Raw genomic sequence first — 19,447 nt, 5'->3', positions numbered from 1 at the left:
ATTTCAAAATATCGAGATAGACTCGCTGCTTACTTGAATACAATATAACATTGGTATTCATAATTCAATGCATTTATTCATAATACAGCACCTTTTATCATATACAACATAATAGTTATTCATATAAAATGGTCCATTTGATCATGTGCAATAGAGCATTTATTCATATTCAATAGAATTTATTTATATTCAACAGAACATTTATTTATATCCAACAGAACATTTATTTATAACCAACAGAACATTTATTTATATCCAACAGAACATTTATTAATATACGGTAGAATATTTATCGAAATACAATATTGTGCAATGATAAATTTATTAATAAAACCTATAGATTATTAATTATATACAAAAGAATATACAATGAACAGTTATTTATATACAATAGAACATTTATTCATATTCAATAGAACATTTAATCATAAAAAATAGAACATTTATTTGTATGAAATAGATATATGATTTCGGTGCTGTTTACTATTTTATCTATTTCAGTAACAAAAGGATGAGAATAAAATGGAAATAATTGGTATAAGATATAAGGAAAATGAAGATCCTGTATTAACATCTGTACAACATTTATTACAACAACTATCTGTCAACAAACACAGCCAATTAGCTGTCAATAATATCAATAATATTAGACGTCGTTACTTCTCCACCAGCACACCCGTAAGATGTTTTACTATATTTACTTTACCGTATAAAAGGATGGCGGTGGTATGAGGGCTAGAAATTATAAAAAAAAATTGCTTCGACTACACCCATCCAATTTATGTGAAAGATTTGTGGTCTGAGGTATCACAATAAATATTGTTCGTATAATCTTTGAGTTACCTCCCGTAGATTGTAATTAATCTATTATGAACCACGAAGTTTGCTCAAAGTGGTACCATCAGATCAATCGCAAAGTGGTATTATCAGATCAATTTAAAAGTGGTATCATTAGATCAATATCATAGTAGTACCATTAGATCAATTTCATAGTGGTACCAATACATCAATCTCATATTGGTACCATTAGATCAATCTGAAGGTGGTGCCATTAGATCAATCTCAAGGTGGTACCATTAGATCAGTGTCATAGAGGTACTAATACATCAATCGCATAGTTGTACCATATGATTAATCTCACAGGGGTACCAATCTCATAGTTAAATCAATCAACTTGTGTTACCATAGCTCTCTAATAGTAGTACCATTAGATCAAACTGTTAGTAAGTACCATTAGATCAAACTGATAGTAGTACCATTAGATCAAACTGTTAGTAAGTACCATTAGATCAAACTGTTAGTAGTACCATCAGATCAATCTGTTAGTAAGTACCATTAGATCAAACTGTTAGTAGTACCATCAGATCAATCTGTTAGTAAGTACCATTAGATCAAACTGTTAGTAAGTACCATTAGATCAAACTGTTAGTAAGTACCATTAGATCAAACTGTTAGTAGTACCATCAGATCAATCTGTTAGTAAGTACCATTAGATCAAACTGTTAGTAGTACCATCAGATCAATCTGTTAGTAGTACCTTTAGATCAAACTGTTAGTAGTACCATCAGATCAAACTGTTAGTAGTACCATCAGATCAATCTGTTAGTACTACCACTAGATCAATCTGTTAGTAGTACCATTAGATCAAACTGTTAGTAGTACCATTAGATCACCATTAGATCAATCTGTTAGTAGTACCATTAGATCAATCTGTTAGGAGTGCCATTAGATCAAACTGTAAGTAGTACCATTAGATCAAACTGTAAGTAGTACCATCAGATCAAACTGTCAGTAGTACCATTAGATCAATCTGTTAGTAGTACCATTAGATCAAACTGTTAGTAGTACCATTAGATCAATCTGTTAGTAGTACCATCAGATCAAACTGTTAGTAGTACCATTAGATCAAACTGCTAGTAGTACCACTACATCAAACTGCTAGTAGTACCACTAGATCAATCTGTTAGTAGTACCATCAGATCAAACTGTTAGTAGTACCATCAGATCAAACTGTTAGTAGTACCATTAGATCAAACTGCTAGTCGTACCACTAGATCAATCTGTTAGTAGTACCATTAGATCAATCTGTTAGTAGTACCATTAGATCAAACTGTCAGTAGTACCATTAGATCAAACTGTTAGTAGTACCATTAGATCAACCGGTTAGTAGTACCATTAGATCAATCTGTTAGTTGTACCATTAGATCAATCTGTTAGTAGTACCATTAGATCAATCTGTTAGTAGTACCATTAGATCAAACTGTCAGTAGTACCATCAGATCAATCTGTTAGTACTACCATTAGATCAAACTGTTAGTAGTACCATCAGATCAAACTGTTAAGAGTACCATTAGATCAAACTGTCAGTAGTACCATTTGATCAAACTGTTAGTAGTACCATTAGATCAAACTGTTAGTTGTACCATTTGATCAACCTGTTAGTAGTACCACTAGATCAATCTGTTAGTACTACCACTAGATCAATCTGTTAGTAGTACCATTAGATCAAGCTGTTAGTAGTACCATTAGATCAAACTGTTAGTAGTATCATAAGATCAAACTGTTAGTAGTACCACTAGATCAATCTGTTAGTACTACCACTAGATCAATCTGTTAATAGTACCATCATCTGTTAGTATTTCCATTGAATCAATTTGTTAATATTTCCATTGAATCAATCTGTTAGTACTACCATTAGATCAAACTGCTAGTAGTACCACTAGATCAATCTGTTAGTAGTACCATTAGATCAAACTGTTAGTAATACCACTAGATCAATCTGTTTGTAGTACCATTAGATCAATTTGTAAGTATTTCTATTGAATCAATTTGTTAGTATTTCCATTCGATCAATTTGTTAGTATTTCCTCAAAATGACGACATGAGTTACACGGTGGACGGTTATCAGTCGGAATGATTTAAAATTTGTGAATCCAGGTGTAATTGGCTTCACTTTATTCAATTGGTAGTGTCGTCTACAAGGTTTAACTACAGATTTTCAAAGCCATTAAACATGTATTGACACAATGAATTAAACAAATTTAAGAATGGGGAACATTTAATGTCTGTCAAATTAGATGGTCAAAGTTTTGTCTTGGTCAGCGTATAAGTGTCGACAAGTGGACCTTGAAATGACCAAACACACCGCCTATTGTTTGCGTACGGGTCGACGGTCAATATAAGACTGACGATACACTACGTCTAGTCTGAGCTAAATATTTCGCTTTCAACCCCAAATTTGTTGGAGACATGTTTTTCTTGTGTTTGCTTGGTAAATATTTGAAGAAGGTGTCCAGCTCATCTGTTCAATATTTGTACTGGACCAGATAGACGGTGCTTTTCTTCATTTCATCAATTCAATTTGAAACTTCGAAGAATTTTGTCGAAGAGACCCAACTCGATCCTATAACAATGTCAATGCACTCCTTGAAGAAAACTGCTACCAACGATTTATGGTAAGCTATTCATTCCAAGAGTTGAAAATGTCTGATGGCTCTGAGTCAGGATGATTGAAAGCAATTCGATTGGTTAGTTCGTTACGTCAAACGATTTTATCGTAAAATTCAAAGAAAGTCAAAGACTACCACATACTCAGAAATTATCGTAGCATTAAAATTCATTTGTAAACACCCGAGAAAAGGGATCCAGTGCAAGTACCCGGTCCTAAAGACCTACACCGTAGTTCTATGTCAAAGGTTATGGTTCGTTATGATTTTTATGAGTTTTTAAATCAATTTAGATGTGGTTTTTATATAGTAATCTAATGATTTATTGTAATCTACCTATTTTTAAATTCAAATCAATGACCCAATTTTTACGACCATTCATAAAATTGTAAGAATAACTTAAAGGGATACTTCATTCATATTATGTTGTTGATTTGTCGTGTGTGAAAGGTATGGGCCAGGTTTAATGAGTTATGTGTAATTTGCTAATGGTTCAAAAAGGCCCATGTAAGGGGTATCAAAATATAGTAATGATTCACCAAGGCCCATGTAAGAGGTATCGAAATAGAGTAATGGTATCGAAATATAGTGATGGTTCACCATGACCCATGTGAGGGATATCGAAATATAGTAATGGTATCGAAATATATAGTTCACCAAGGCCAATGTGAGGGATATCGAAATATAGTAATGGTATCGAAATATAGAGTAATGGTTCACCAAGGCCCGTGTAAGGGATATCGAACTATCCACATGTTATCGCAATTGGTTTTCAATGTGATATCACCAATGGAACACCCGAGAAGGTCCTTTAGAAGTCTCTTTGGAGGAAAATATGTTATAATGGGTATCAACAAATGATTTGGATGTATATCGATTCATTGTTTGTGGTTGAAAGCTATTATTTAATTTCAATGGGATTTTATCATATTTGTATGGCGCAGAGGTTCCAGAGGAACTTCAGGGACATGAGGAGTCCGAAAACGTTGCGAACCAAAGTATATTGATTATAAAATGGTCAAGGATATCTTTTGAATATCATGTAAGTTTTCTCAATGTGATTCATCTTTGTACTCGTTTACCTGAGTGGAATTTCTTGAAAGTCACTTACACTGAAAAGTGTTTACAAATGCGTAACATGTTATTCTGGATTTTGTGGCTTTTTATAGTTTTGTCTGAATATTTTAAATATTATATAAATATACGTTGGTTTCTATGTGACACTATTAAATTGATGGCAATGCATTCATATTGCAGAAGGTTTGTAAATTTGCAATGTAAAAGGCTTCTGATATTTAAAGTAATTGGCAATTTTCTTTCGTATACTGACCCATTTAACATTCTAATATTGTCTTCTATCCTATAATAAGACCAAAAGTTGAAAATGAAAAATTCTTAAAGTAACTTGTATTGACAATGAATGATTGGGTAAAGTGAACTAGTGTTTAAAATTTAACCATTGTACAAACATAGCGATTACATCTGACTTGATGATCAAGCTTTAAGGAAGATCTTGTTTTAGACACTTTCTTCAAGACGTTTTAAAAGGTGAGAAGTCCAGTTGATAATTTTTTAAACGATGTATAACTGACAAGTGTACTGTGTGGTATTTATTTTGAGAATTTTGAATATAAAAAGTTCACGTTGGAGTTTGTCTGATAACAGCACTTATTAGTTAAATGAGACTGTGCAGGAGATGATGGTACCATGATGAATATTCGCTGAACACTCATCTCACCTGTTTCTACTGGCGTGGAAATTTGACGTGATGTTATGTTATATTATAAGAGTAGATTCTCCGTTATCTTTATGATTAGCTCAGAAATTAAAGGTAAGGTACGCTACCACATTTACGCTAAACTGGACAGAATGCAATATTCAACTAAATTGGTCACATTCTCGGAATGAATGAAATTGTGTTACTCTGGTTTTGACTTGTTGAATTAAGAGGTATAAGAGGCAAACTGCAAGAAAGCAAACAAACAATCACAATGGCTTGACACTTGACAACAGCTGTGAATGGGAAACAAGTTATTTTTCTACATTTTCCATCTGTCAATGCTGTGTTATGCATTTGATATCGAGTATAGATGAATATGCATATATTGCTTGCTATGTTTAGCTTAAAAATTTCAAATTACCATGCATATGAATCTCATAATCAATATCACAAGGAAACTCATATTTAAATTCATTTCTCGGAAAATTATCCGAGCAATCAAAATGAAATCAAATTGAGTGAAATGAATTGAGTTATGCATCCTATCTTTCTGTACCACCGAGTCCAAATAGCTAATTTTGTCTATTGTATATTTATTGACGATTGCATTATGCAATTTCATATCAGGAGAACCAGATTCGTAAATAGATTGGTAAAATTTGAAAGAAAATATTTTGTATCCGCCGTTAAAGGTTATAAACAGGAAGCTTATTAAGGTGCTAATTACCATGTTAAAAGTCTCAAATTCTCAGTGGAAACGGAATAAAAAACATTGGCGATAATGAAGAATACGTATAATAATTAGTATGTAACTGCAACTGTCGTATGACTGGAAATAAAAAGATGCAAGTCAGTGTTTTCAATAAAGCAGTTTTCATTTGTACTATGCCGAGGTCATCGATTCCTACAATTTGTTATGCGATAGTGACGTCACAATCTAGTCCAGTTCAAAGCCCTATTATGTATCATATAGGGCTTAATTCCAGTTTATCTGGAATGACAAGCACCACAGACGTAGTGTAAATAGAAGCTATGAGAAATATTCCGTAGACAGACTTGGGCCATCATATTGATTTTTTTTGTCAGGGTAGATGAAGAATTATCTGAAATTCTGCAAAAGGTTGGTTAAACCCAGAATAGTGTTTATTGACCAGGGCAGATGGTTACAACAATCCATAAATCTTATAAATAAGTATCATTTGATGAAGGTCTGGTCAATTCACATTTTTTAGCAAACGTCCAGTGTCCAGTTTTCCTAAAGTCTGAGTTAAACTATGTTGAAGAAGATTAGAAGATAATATTTGTTTTACTATGTAAGATTAAGATTGTTTTAACTATAGTTTAAGATGACAGTTTACCTAGGTAAAGCAAACAATCTCGAGAGCTTTTATCATTTTAACGCCCTTTACTTAACATAAACTCAATACTTGAACGTCTAGCTAGGTGAGACGAGGTATTTACCTATATATTAATTTCAAACTGAACGTATTTATCAGATTGGGGAATTTTCGTTTCATTCAATAGTAATTACCCTTGTCACTTTTAAGACTGTCGTAGAATTCTCCTGTAATCAAATACATTTAAATTGATGTAAATTGTAAAGGAAAAATATCTCTGGCGTAATTTTATTATCGCCATCTACAAAAGTTGCTTCTGGAAAGTTCAGATTCATAGAACAGAGCACCAGATTCAAATTTATAACCCTAAACCCCAAAATACCACCAGATTTAAAGTTTCAAACAGTCTCAAAATATACGAAAATGAAGGAAACCTATAAAAAAAATGGGATCAAAATAGTTGTAAAAGAAAATGTCAAAACGAATTTTTAAGTATATTATATATTATATGGCGAAGATTATATCCCACTTGTGAAGTATATAGAATTTTATTTCAACAAATTTCTTTGTATTATTTCTTTTCAAACATATTGAATACGGAAAAGGTGAAACATTTCTCCATTCTATTTCACCTTTTAAAATATCCTACGTGCTTCAATAATGTTTAAAAATGTTCCCATTTTTCTCCGTAACCTTTTAAGATGACTTGTTATAATATCTTTAGTAAATACGAAACAATGGCCTGAATATTTACTTCTGACCAATTCAAAATAAGAAAATATTTGCGTGTTAGTGAGACTAGTTTTTTATATTTAATCCTGACGCCACAAAAGATGGAGCGGAGATTATTAGGCTAATATAATTCATAGTAGTCACTTTGTTACAGAGCGATCCATTAACCAAAGATTCGGTACAGGATTGGGAATAATCGATCACAGATCATTCCATATGATGAAATGTTGATGACCAAGATAGGTGTCTTAAGAGAGAGTTAAGGCCTTCAACCACTACAACATTTTACGCCATATTACAACGCCAATAACCCAGAGGATGTTTCCTGTGCGTGTATTACTCTGCTCTACCCACCTAACTATCGCTTACACCAGTATTTGGTTCGATTTTGAAAATTGTCGTCACGGAGATCGTTTTCGTGTGGCGTTCAACTCACGTGGAATTCTCTTAAGAGTTCGGGACGTTAAAAGAAAATACAGATAGCGAATATATGGCTTCCTTTGTCCATAGTCTGTATTAGACCGCGTTGAAAAACATGAAGAGTCCAAACATCCAGTTTCTGTCAGTAATGGCAAGCAGTAATTGGAAGATTTAATATATTTTGTTCAATATTTATTCTAAGATTAAGTAATGTTGACCCACGATGACGATTCAACTTGACAACTAACTCAATGTCAATAATAATACTGATGATGTTTGGTGAGAAATTGGCTAAATTCACTCAAGATTCACTCCAATTAAACACATTTTAAAGAAGAAGGAGCTCAAAATAGACAAACCCACTAGTTTATTGGCAAGAATCTGGACATTAAATGGACTGAGGTCATTTGGACCGAATTTTTTTGTAAAGGGTTTGCGGGTCGATCTCAGAGTTATCCTACTGCTCATATGTGTTTGGAATTATAAGAGTCGGTCTTATATAAGACTTTAGAATAAATATGACATACTGAGCATTTGACAGCTTTGACGCATCTTTGATGTTTTGACTTTTGATATCTGTCGGTGAACATGACCATTTCAAAAATCTATACCAAATTGTAGTGTTTCTACTTTTACTTTTGTATTTGGTGGTCGGTTGATGTATTTAAGTTTCAATTTTCCTAATGATTGTTTTTTAATTTCTCCACTGGTCCAAATTTGCAGTAATATTACTCTGAGTCTATAACATAATTAGAGATTGATCGTTTGAAAAACTTCTTGTCTTGAGGTACAGACTTGGAAAGAAAATCGCTCAATGGATTATTGGCTGAATAAATTTGTGCACCACTCCCATATAAATCATTGACCTTATCGGATGATTACATAATTGGATCGTTAATGACTGTCAATGACTGATGCTCGTGAGACAAGGGAATGACGTTTCTTGACTATGGAAACGGAACTATTTGACTAGCCTGGTTGAAAAATATTGGTTCTTAACGCCTTCTAGCTGTAGTTTATTTAATTCTTTAACAAACTATCACATCTGGTTGCACGTTGATATTCGACTATTAGAGTATTTGTTTGTCTTGATATGTTAAAAAGGATCTAAAGAGATGATTCCATGATGGTGTAATTGGTCAAGGGGTGGGGATGCCAGTGCATCATTTCAGTCCGCATGGTGATTAACATTATAAGTAGAGGGTTCGGTCAACAGGTCAGAATCAGAAACAATGAGTATTCTTCTTGGGGTAAAATGTCTGTAAACCTGTACAATTATCCAAACAATTGTTAACATTTTCCAGAAAGCATATTTCTCGATCGATTTTAGTTTTTAACTTTAGGAATACAATACATCTGTACCGAAAATCTTAATAATCCTTAACAACTTAACCATTGGAAGTCTGTTTCAATGATATATACCAATTGATATTAGAAACCTTGGTATAAATATCCTATAATCCTCAATTACCTTGTAGACTTCATACAGTAAATAAAAAAACTGACGATTGAAGAAGACGAAAGTAAACTTGAGATACGTGTCTAAAATCATAATTTAACAATATACACTAAGCTTACATTGAATAAATTTAATAACGTCAATTTAATGAAGTACCTTCAACATTATTATCGTGTGAGCAGAATGTTGATTTATCAAGATTCACAAAGAGACATCAAAACTGTAATGTTGAAAGAGTTTAATAGTGAACATTTTAGCCTTTCGTCATGGCAGGGACATTTTTAGATAATATTGAGACGAAAAATACCCTTATGCAAAATGATTATATGTAGCAGATTGTATTACCTGCGGATTCCTTGAATTTGAAACTGAAAAGACGGGTTAAGCCGAATCTGATGAATCTGAATTTTTAAAATTCCGCAAATCATTTTGTATTTTTTTGACGATGAAAAGCTATAGGATAATAGCCTTTTACCACTTTTTGCACTGAGTGAAAATTGAGCATTCGGAAAAATTATCTCTTTTGTTAATAAATACTTAATCTATATGAGTTGTATATGATTTTTCGATAAAAAAAAATCAAGAGCTCTTAATTGATCGTCCGATCCGATTAGATTAATAGATCTAAATCAATTTATTGACGTAAATATAAACAAATCATAAATTCTCAATAAATATTTAATGAAGAAGAATAAATCTATAATTGCTACTATAAAACAAAGGTGTAGATGGTTATCTGGTAATTCAATTAGGGACAAGGTTAATAATACATCAAAGCAATAAAACTTGCGAGGTTAGTCTTAAAATAGAATTGTGAATGCATGTGTTTTTAACTGGAATTGAAAACATCGAAATCAAATTTTGTAACACAGAATGCTGTACTTCTGAAGACTATTTACTTATATAAAAAAAGATTATTAACTATGTAGATAATGATTTGCAGGAATTTGCCAAAAAATATTTTGCAAATGTCAAAATATAACACAGCTTCTGCTAAACTGGGTTACATTCCAGATCCCTGTCTTCTCCCGCACTATTGTAGTTTAGTCTTCGCTTTGTTGTTACTGAGTGGATCACTATTCATTGGTTGATCCTCAAATGATCTCACGATTTTAATCTTATTTGGTTCATTAATTTTCTATAGACAAATTTGACCCATGTTATGTGTTATCAGTAGCAATCTGGGTACAATATCGTACAACTACTGATTCATAGTCGGCGATCGTCATACAAGATTTAAATCCAAATGGGCCATCCCTTAGACTATTGGCCAGTGCTTTACATAGAAGTTTTTAGGAACTTCTTCACTCTTAACACTATTGTTGATGCTACTCTACAATTCAGGTGCTGATTTTACTGGAGGACAAGAAGACTTAGTAATATCAGTTGGATGGATCTGAAACTGTGAACCACAGAACAATTAGTTCTTACATTAATGCTAACAAATAGAAAAAATCGTATTTCCGCAAACAAAACATACAACAGTGATCTCCAAAATAGCTTTTTCAACTAAGACAATTTGCGAATTCTAAACATTGAAGATAAGATTTTAGAAATAGACTGTTATTTTTTATATTCAGAACTTCTAAAAGAATTGCACATACAGAAGTCCGGTCTGGCCCAATTTTTAAACTAGGAGTTCAAGATACCAATGTACCAGACTTTTATTTGTTTGTTATTTATCACTCTTAGTTATCACTGGCCATGTTTTAACTCCGTCTCAGATTGAATGTTTATCAGTTTTGAATTGATCAGTCATTTGAGATAACGGTTTACAAGACAGTGGTGTCATTTCGGCCTGGGGCCATTTTGTAACGCCATCTTGAAATTAAACGTAATTAATCCGGGTCAAAGGGTCACATTTCAACGAGAGGTCACATAAATTTATGAGAAGTTTGACCACATTAAATTTTAAATTGCTGCTAAGACATTAGAGTCAATGACCAGTATAGTTTTCACAGATGATGGCGGGAATACTTTAATGCACCTGATGATGACATATGAAACGATTGTACAATAAACCCAAGATCCAATGAGTTGTCCACTATAAATTTGTGTTAATAAAGGTTTCATTTTTGGCTAATTCAATTCCATTTCTACCATCCAATAGCTAATTGTACACAGATAATTTGCTTTTATTTACTTTTCTCTTTTCGAAAAATATGACGCAAATAAGTTGAAAGAAATGTTTTCTTCAGTAAAGGCGTCTGAGGCGGGCAACCACAGAAAAATATATTTTGGACTTGAAGTAAATTGATTGAATGTACACTGTTCCGAACGTAACTTCGAGCTGATTGCCACAATAGCATAGTGCAACCAGGCGTTTATGATAACATGATATAACATGTAATAGGACGAAACGGAAAATGACAAGAAACAGTTTGACACAGATTTAAAGTCAAATCTTGTGGAGCAACTCATAACAATGATGTAACAAGTCTAAAAATAACAATGTACCTTAATTTTGACATTTTCTAGCCTTAAGAAGATTTAGGAACGTGTTATGTTACATAAGAATAATCTACTGTACTCGTACGAATAGAGACTTGTTACATTGTCATCCTACCAATACACAGTATTATTACCCCATAATATATAGTTGTCTCATCAATTATATTTGAACAACTCTAAAGGTAGCGCCATCTGTAATCACTGGTAAATTACGATTTATATGCCCTGAATATTCTTGCTAATATTCAAATGTGATCAACACTTATTTAATACTATTTACTAGAAATGAACAGAAATAGAAATGCAGAGAAAAACATGGATTCTAAACTTTCGTAGATTCTTTAAAATTGAGAGCCAAAGCGCATGAAAGATCAGCCTTTAGTGAGTCTTTAAAGCCAATCTTAACAAATTTTTATCGAAATGTAATCAACACTTATCTAATGCAATTCACGAGAAATACTCGACAAGCTTTTATCGATGCCTTTGGGACTCAAATTACAAAAAAAGATGATAACGTAACGTTAATATCAATCTTAAATTGGTTCATAAGGCAAACTAACTCTTGTGTTTCTTAAAATGAAAATTTTCCGTGGTCAAGTGTCCACCTTTAAACTTAAATCGGATTTAGATTTAAAACTAAAAGTAAATACTAACACGTAACCTGTTCTAAATATAACTACAACCTTTCAAAGTTTAATGACTTCATAATCATTTAGAAACACTTAAAGAACATAAATCACAATACTGAACGAACGCGGATATTATATTAATGCTCCCTTAAGGCTATATACTACAAGACAAAATGGTCATTGAAAACATTGTACAAACAATTAAGAATTCATAAACTTTTGTGTGACAAAAAATCCAGAAAATGATATTCGGACATTACTTAAGCACTCTGCTGCACATTATGTGCGTATTATTTAACAATGGTGATGTGTTTGAAAGTTGTACTATTTTGTGTCGTTTTACATTAGATTGCTTCAGATTTTAAAGGAAATAAATATACGTACTATTATCATTATCATTTTGTAATAGTTTGTAGAACTTAAATGTCGGTTTTTCATTCCTTACTGAACTAAATATTAATTTATGTTTATTTATTTACTTGGCAGAGCGAATATTTATGAGAACGGGCGAATAAAAAAAATTCTGAGGAAAACGATTAAGTGAATCGGTTGAATACAGGTGACTAATCTCTCATTCATTTCCACGAACAAATAGGTAATTTGTAATTAAAACAAAAGGGACAAAGATACATGATTTTACGCCTTGATAATCCAGGCTAATGTTGTATTAGTTACGATTGTCCAGCAGGTATCAAGTACTTGTTAGGACATGGATGAGCGCTTTTCATAATGACGGGCCATCGGGGTCCTGAGAAAATCCCTTGTTATCTTAAATGTAGCGTGAACTTTGGTGAAATGATTTGATTCACTTGTTCTGTGTTTAACACTGCTCACATACTCTGTTTTCTACTCTCGGAAACAAATTAGTTGAACTTTGCATCCGTTTGTATTTTAAGTTATGTGTTTTCTCATAAATGGATTCTGGTTTGGATATATGCACATCATTGAATCTCACAGGTAAAGGAATTATATGATACTTTTAAAACATATAAGAATAATTTCAAGGCCAACTATTTTATTGACGTTTCAGGTTTCAAAACATGTGTAATGTGGCAATTTTGACATAGGTTTTAATTTTTAGTTTGCTGGTATGATATAAGGAAATTGTCTATCATTAATTAATTTTTTCATGGTTTCTTGTTCGGTGACACTTAATTTAACGACATGAAATTCTCCATTATTTTATTTCACCAGTAATGTCACCAAACTGAATATGAGATAGGAAGGAGGGAGGGGGTAGCTCATTTTCAAACTCTGTCTATTTTTAGACTAAAATTAAATCAGAATTTTCGAAAAAGAAACCCCTTTTTGAAATGGTAGAATGAAAAAGGTTGAAAACCCCTGATCTAGAGGATCTCTTTTCTCACTCGTTTTCATAATTCATAGAAATGCTTAAACGTAATTGCAAATCTCCAAGTTCTCAAACAGAATACACTAAAATAGAATATATAGTATTGTCGGTAGCCTACATTTTACAGAATATGACGCCTAAATTTTAATTCATTCATTTATTCGTCCAGTCTGTAGACAGTATAATCTATGTATTAAGAATAGAATAATAGAGTGTTGTATTATTTGATTACCTAGATAGATATCAAATATGTATAGGTTAACATTATACCTATAATACTATTAAAGAGAGACTGCTAAGTGGATTTAAGATTTGGCTCTTATTGTTATCGATCAAAATGACCAATTAGGGATTTGTTCAGAAATTTCACCATACAATACACTGTTATATTACAGAATGTCTTACTTTTGAGGCGAAACAGAGGTTCTTTAATGTGTCCTATTTCAACCTAATGAGCTTTAATAGACTATTACACCTTCTTGATTTAACCAATGTTTGATCTGGTGTATATTGTCTTTCTCATTCCACCAATGTTTGGTCTGGTTCAAACATTTTTATACGCCCACATGGAAATGTGGACGTATATTGCCGTCGCCCCGGTCCGTTGGTCCGTCGGTCCGTCAACATTTCTTGTGAACACAATAGAGACTACAGTTTCAACTGATTTTAATAAAATTTGGTGTGATCATTTATATTGATGAGATCTTGGTCAAGTTCGAATTTGACGATCTTTCACTGAACTGTTTTTGAGTTATTGCCCTTGACTTAAGAAAAACGCGTCAAAATTTGTTTGTGAACACAATAGAGTCTACAGTTTTCAACTGATTTTAATGAAATTTTGTGTGTTCATTTAAATTGATGAGATCTTGGTCAAGTTCTAATTTGACGATCTTTCGATGAACGGCTTTTGAGTTATTGCCCTTGACTTAGGAAACACACGTCCAAAATTGTTTGTGAACACAATAGAGACTACAGTTTTCAATTGATTAAATGAAATTTGTTTGGATTATTGATATTGATTTTTTAAAATTTGGTGGAATTTGTCAGCATAAATAACTGGCAGTAAATATATATATATCAATGAATTCAAACTATTAAAATTTCTTTAATATGAGAAAATACATACTTTAGTCACTAAAGACTGTTTTATCATTTCTAACAGCTGCCAGTGGGCGTATGTTTTCTCGTTTCAACCTATGTTTTGGCCTGTTTCAGATTAATCCGATTTAGACATTCCTTTCTACTTCAACCGATGTTTTGTCTGTGACAGACAGTCTTTTCTATTTCAAGCAGTGTTTGGTCTGGTACAGATCGTCTGTCCTATTTCAGCCAATGTTTTATCTTGCACAGACAGTCTTTCCTATTTCAACCAATGTTTGGTCTGGTACAGTTCGTCTGTCCTATTCCATCCAATGTTTTATCTTGCACAGATAGTCTTTCCCTTTTCAACCAATGTTTTGTCTGGCGCGGATAATTGTTCCTATTTCATATTACATATACAATTTTTGGTCTGGTTTAAGATGTCTTTCTCATTTCAACCAATGTTTGGCCCGGATCGTCTTTCCCATTGCAGCTAATCTTTGATCTGGTACAGATAGTCGTTACTATATCAAGCAATGTTTTGTCTCAGTCATATTATAGTCTTTCCCATCTCATCTGTACAATTTTTGGTCTTGTTCGGAATGTTTGTCCTATTCAGTCAATTCCTGGTTTTGGTTCTTCATTTTTGTTCCAAATTTAACCCCGCAAAAAAAAATATATAAATGGGTCATGGTATACAATATTTTAATTAAGCAGTAATAGTATATTATGAAATATATGGGTTACTTGTTCATTAGATCTCCCTATTCTTTTGTCAAACTTGATTTTTGGCTCCTACACTGCTTCTTACTGCTTGTATTGATTCCTCTAATTCAGCGCTAGATCTCAAAGGTATTACACAATATTACCATCTTACCGTCTTCATATTCTTCGACATAAAGATCGACTTCTTCATCTGAACGTTGTTTATGGTGTAATAAACCCATAATTTTCACCCAAACCACTTACGAAAGACGGGAAATCGGAGGATCTATATTTATAGGGTGTAAGTTTTACCCCGAACACGCCCTTGTCCCTTGTGTAGAAAGTGTTAATGAAGTGATTTGAACAACAATACTCCAAATTACAGACTTTAGGTTTATTGGTAGTTTAGATGGTGATACCCTCAGGGTTAACTAAATCTTTTTACATTGATAAAATATTGCTACCACTATCTCAAAGAAAATCTTACTTCACCAATTCTGATATTGAGTATTGTGGCATTTCTTGTACCAATCGAAATTGTTGTTTTCAATGGGTTTTTTCAAGACCAAAAATTAATTAATTTCAGTTTATTTTGAAAAACAGATGATACGTAACTGACACTGTTGATTTCAACAACTTTATAACAGAAACTCTGTCATGAAGAAAATAAACCACTCGACCAGATACTACATTACTATTGCTCCGTGACTTAAGCTCTGACTTAAGCGTACATTTTTGTGTTCATTTTCATGAATTATTTTCATCTATCAATCGATCTATGCGCCTGTTCACAGATCGTTAGGGATGTTCTGACGTTAATCTTATCATCACACTTACTTTTTAAAAATTATCATTCAAGTATTAGTTGTATTCGTTTTTGAAATCGAATACGGAACTTAATAATTATAGAATCTACTGGACTTTTTTTGTCACGTTCATACCTGTGATAGAGTTAGAAACCAAAATATGGAGATTAGGGTTAAGAAATAACAAAATTCAAATTATTTAGGCTAGATTTTCACGAGCGACATAAATGGAAAAAATTCAATATTAGTGTAACCTGTTGAGAACTGGTTGTGTAGTCTGTGATGATACATGTGCATTATCCTACATAAATACGGTACGGGCCTACCTTTCCAACATAGACAGCTATTCTTATATTCTTGATAAAATCATGTACGATAAATAATGGTCAGGCATGAACTAGTTCATAATGGACGCTAATGACACAGCTTTAGTTGATCCAGAAACAAATAAGTACCATTGAACATTTTCTTGTTAAATTCTGCGAATGGTTATCTAAACCTGAAAAATGCTGTAAAGTATTCACTTCGCACGTTGCTGATAATTGATGTGTTTGCTGCTACGTTTGGACAACGTTGACAAATATGAAGTCAATTTGACCCTTGGCGGCAGACAACAGACGGGGTCATGATTATAATCGTTAACATTTGTTTGAAAAGAAGAGAATCGATCCAAGACGGTTTATTTAAGATTAAGATCGAGAATGAGCTAACTTGTTTTAAATTATCATATCATCTTACAAAGCTTTTGTTTCTCCTATTTATACAGTATCAATAACCAAACATGTTAATATCAGAAATAATTTTACGCAATCCAAATAAGACTCCTTTTGTAGAGAGCTAGTAAAGGTGCATAACCCGAGTAGGTGTTCATCATCTGAAAGAAAGAATTAACAACTTATTTTAGAGCACTTTTACTTCATTGTTTTGAGTAATATAATACAGTATTGAATGTGTGCTTATTGACCTAAATATATGCCCGTGTTCTTTTGTATCTGTTTGTCATGCCCAATTCCGTAATGTCTCAATCTATGGGTCTATCAAGTCATATATTAGGTGACAATTTCTATTGTTAGCTAAGTGTTGCAAGATTACCTATATCAATGCAACAGAAGAGATTCAAACAAGCGACAGGTTAAGAAGCTAACAGTCTGTATTACGTCAATGTTATATACCTTTATTAACAACTTGTCTTGTGAATAAACCCCGTTAATGCCCCTATTGTGGTATACCCCTCGTATAAACCCCCAGGGGTAAACACAATGATATCTTATTCCCGTAAATGTATACCGCTTAGCTCACCTGTGCAAACCAAGGGAAATTTAGTATTCACACTGTTTGGCCAAATATACGCTCGTGTTCGTCTGTACCTTATCTCCGCAGGATGAAATGTAATATTTAAAAAATATAAAAAAAAATAGTAAAAAGCCTCCGCACATATTGAATAAAGTTAACTTACTTCACAATTATTAAAGAGTGCGTTTGTTGTTGCCTTTAAGAAACGTTGTGCATAAAATTAATTGACAATGATAATGCCACTGACAGCATAATAGGTACCAATTTTATTACGAAAAGCACATCGCCTTGCAGCTTGATCTCGTTTGGATTATGACCAATAATCATAACTCCTGGGTCAGCATGACATAGCTGAATGGCATTTAATAAATCACAAGTGACAGAAAGAACATTCAATATATCTCTATGACAATGTCACTGACTAATCTCCTGATAAAAGCACGAAATTGCTTTGCAGTTTGATCTGCATTTGCTTGTGACCGTAATAGCCCAACTAAGGTCAGCATGACACAGTTTAATAGCACTTAATAAACCACAAGTTATAGAAAGATCATTAAATATATCCCTTTTCTAAACACATCTATAAGCCACTTAAAAAATATGTGGGTTTGGATTTATAAGTGAAGGACACGTGCATGGTAGAGTTAGAACCCAACTTGTGTTATAGATAGACAAGTAGATAGGATTAAGTTGTTGAACCTGTATAATCCAGTATGTCCTACAACATAACATTTGGTTTTAGTGTCAAGTGATGTCTTCTTCAATTTCTCAGATCTCGCTGCAAGATTGGTCTAGCAATAATTCCACTGTAGACACTGGATTGAACACTTCGGTCTGATCTATCGATATAACATTGTCTGTTTTTCAAATTGAGAGCAAATCATATTTTGTTCATTTCGATTGGTTCATGGAAATAGTAGTTTTGCCATTGTGGATGCCAGTATACGACAGGCTTTCTAACTTGGACATTCAAGCTTCTAGGATCCATTTTAAATATATTTGCATAGTATAAACATGTGGCAGAATCCAGTTATTAAAAAATTGAAAAAAGCTTAATTTTGACCAAGAAATGACTTTGCCATTGAAAGTCACGATTCTGGATGTCTTTTAGCTCAAACTATTTTGCTTCGTTGATTTTTAACAAAATTAACGTTTGCTTATTCTATCGTATCAAATATGTCTGAAGCGTTGGAGCTTAGCTAATCGGTTATGGATTAATAAATTCGCTTGAAGGCCTCAGACAATTATAACATTAATGAATGGATGGTCGTGCTTGTTGATAATAAATTTCTCAATTCTTCCACGTGAATTATGACGATTAACATCGATCATTGGGTGCATATCATAGAGTGTAAAGGTTTAGTCTGAAGTGTTGAACACCCCACAGCGTCTTGGGACTTATAACAAGTCTTATGAACAACTTTTGTTTATAAGCAGGTATAAATAGTGACAATTGGAAATATGATAATTTAGCATAATGCTACCAGGATCGAAAACTGTTGTGTACATTCCTTAGCAAATGTGTGTTATTACTATGACGATAACGTTAAGTCTTCAAGGTGCTAACAAGCAACATTAATTGACGATAAATACTATTTTTATTGATTTTAATTGAACGAAATATAAACTTATTTGATTCTTTTTATACTTTCAGCTGAAGACGTTGGATGATGTTACTGATAGAAGGTTTATTGGTAATTCAGGTGGTACCCCTACAACCACACAATCAAGTCGACGCAATTCAGTTAAAGATGGTAATAAATCGCTAACCATGGGTACAGACATTTACAGTCCCTCTAATGGGATGAGGAGCAGCAAGAGGAAGCCTGCTCCCAATCCTCCAACTCGAAGTCTCTCAGAGGGTAAAGCTAAACATGTTTTAGCCAGTGATCTCTCCCAATGTGATATGAAAGGATGGTTGATGGACGAAGTGCGAGGTCAGGATGTATGGGTTGTTATTGATGACATGTTATTCTGTGTTTTTGATTCTGATGAAGCTGAAATATCTCGCGATGTGG

At 33.0% G+C, this 19,447-nt stretch overlaps 1 protein-coding gene across 1 annotated transcript in view; it reads left to right on the top strand.

Moving 5' to 3' along the window:
* Positions 1–522: 522 nt before the first annotated feature.
* The window catches only part of LOTGIDRAFT_173864 (hypothetical protein), a gene marked incomplete at both ends in the record, with an annotated part of 22,575 nt that continues 3,650 nt past the window's right edge, over positions 523–19,447 (top strand). Inside the window, 2 exons of the mRNA XM_009051941.1 lie at positions 523–726; positions 19,084–19,366. Of these exons, the coding sequence (XP_009050189.1) occupies positions 523–726; positions 19,084–19,366 (487 nt within the window). The remainder of the gene's footprint in view (positions 727–19,083; positions 19,367–19,447) is intronic.

The sequence above is a fragment of the Lottia gigantea genome, assembly GCF_000327385.1.
Source record: "Lottia gigantea unplaced genomic scaffold LOTGIsca_175, whole genome shotgun sequence".
Classification (NCBI taxonomy): Eukaryota; Metazoa; Mollusca; class Gastropoda; family Lottiidae; genus Lottia; species Lottia gigantea.
Note: the sequence above shows the minus strand (reverse complement) of the source record. Positions and strands in the feature narration are given on the sequence as shown.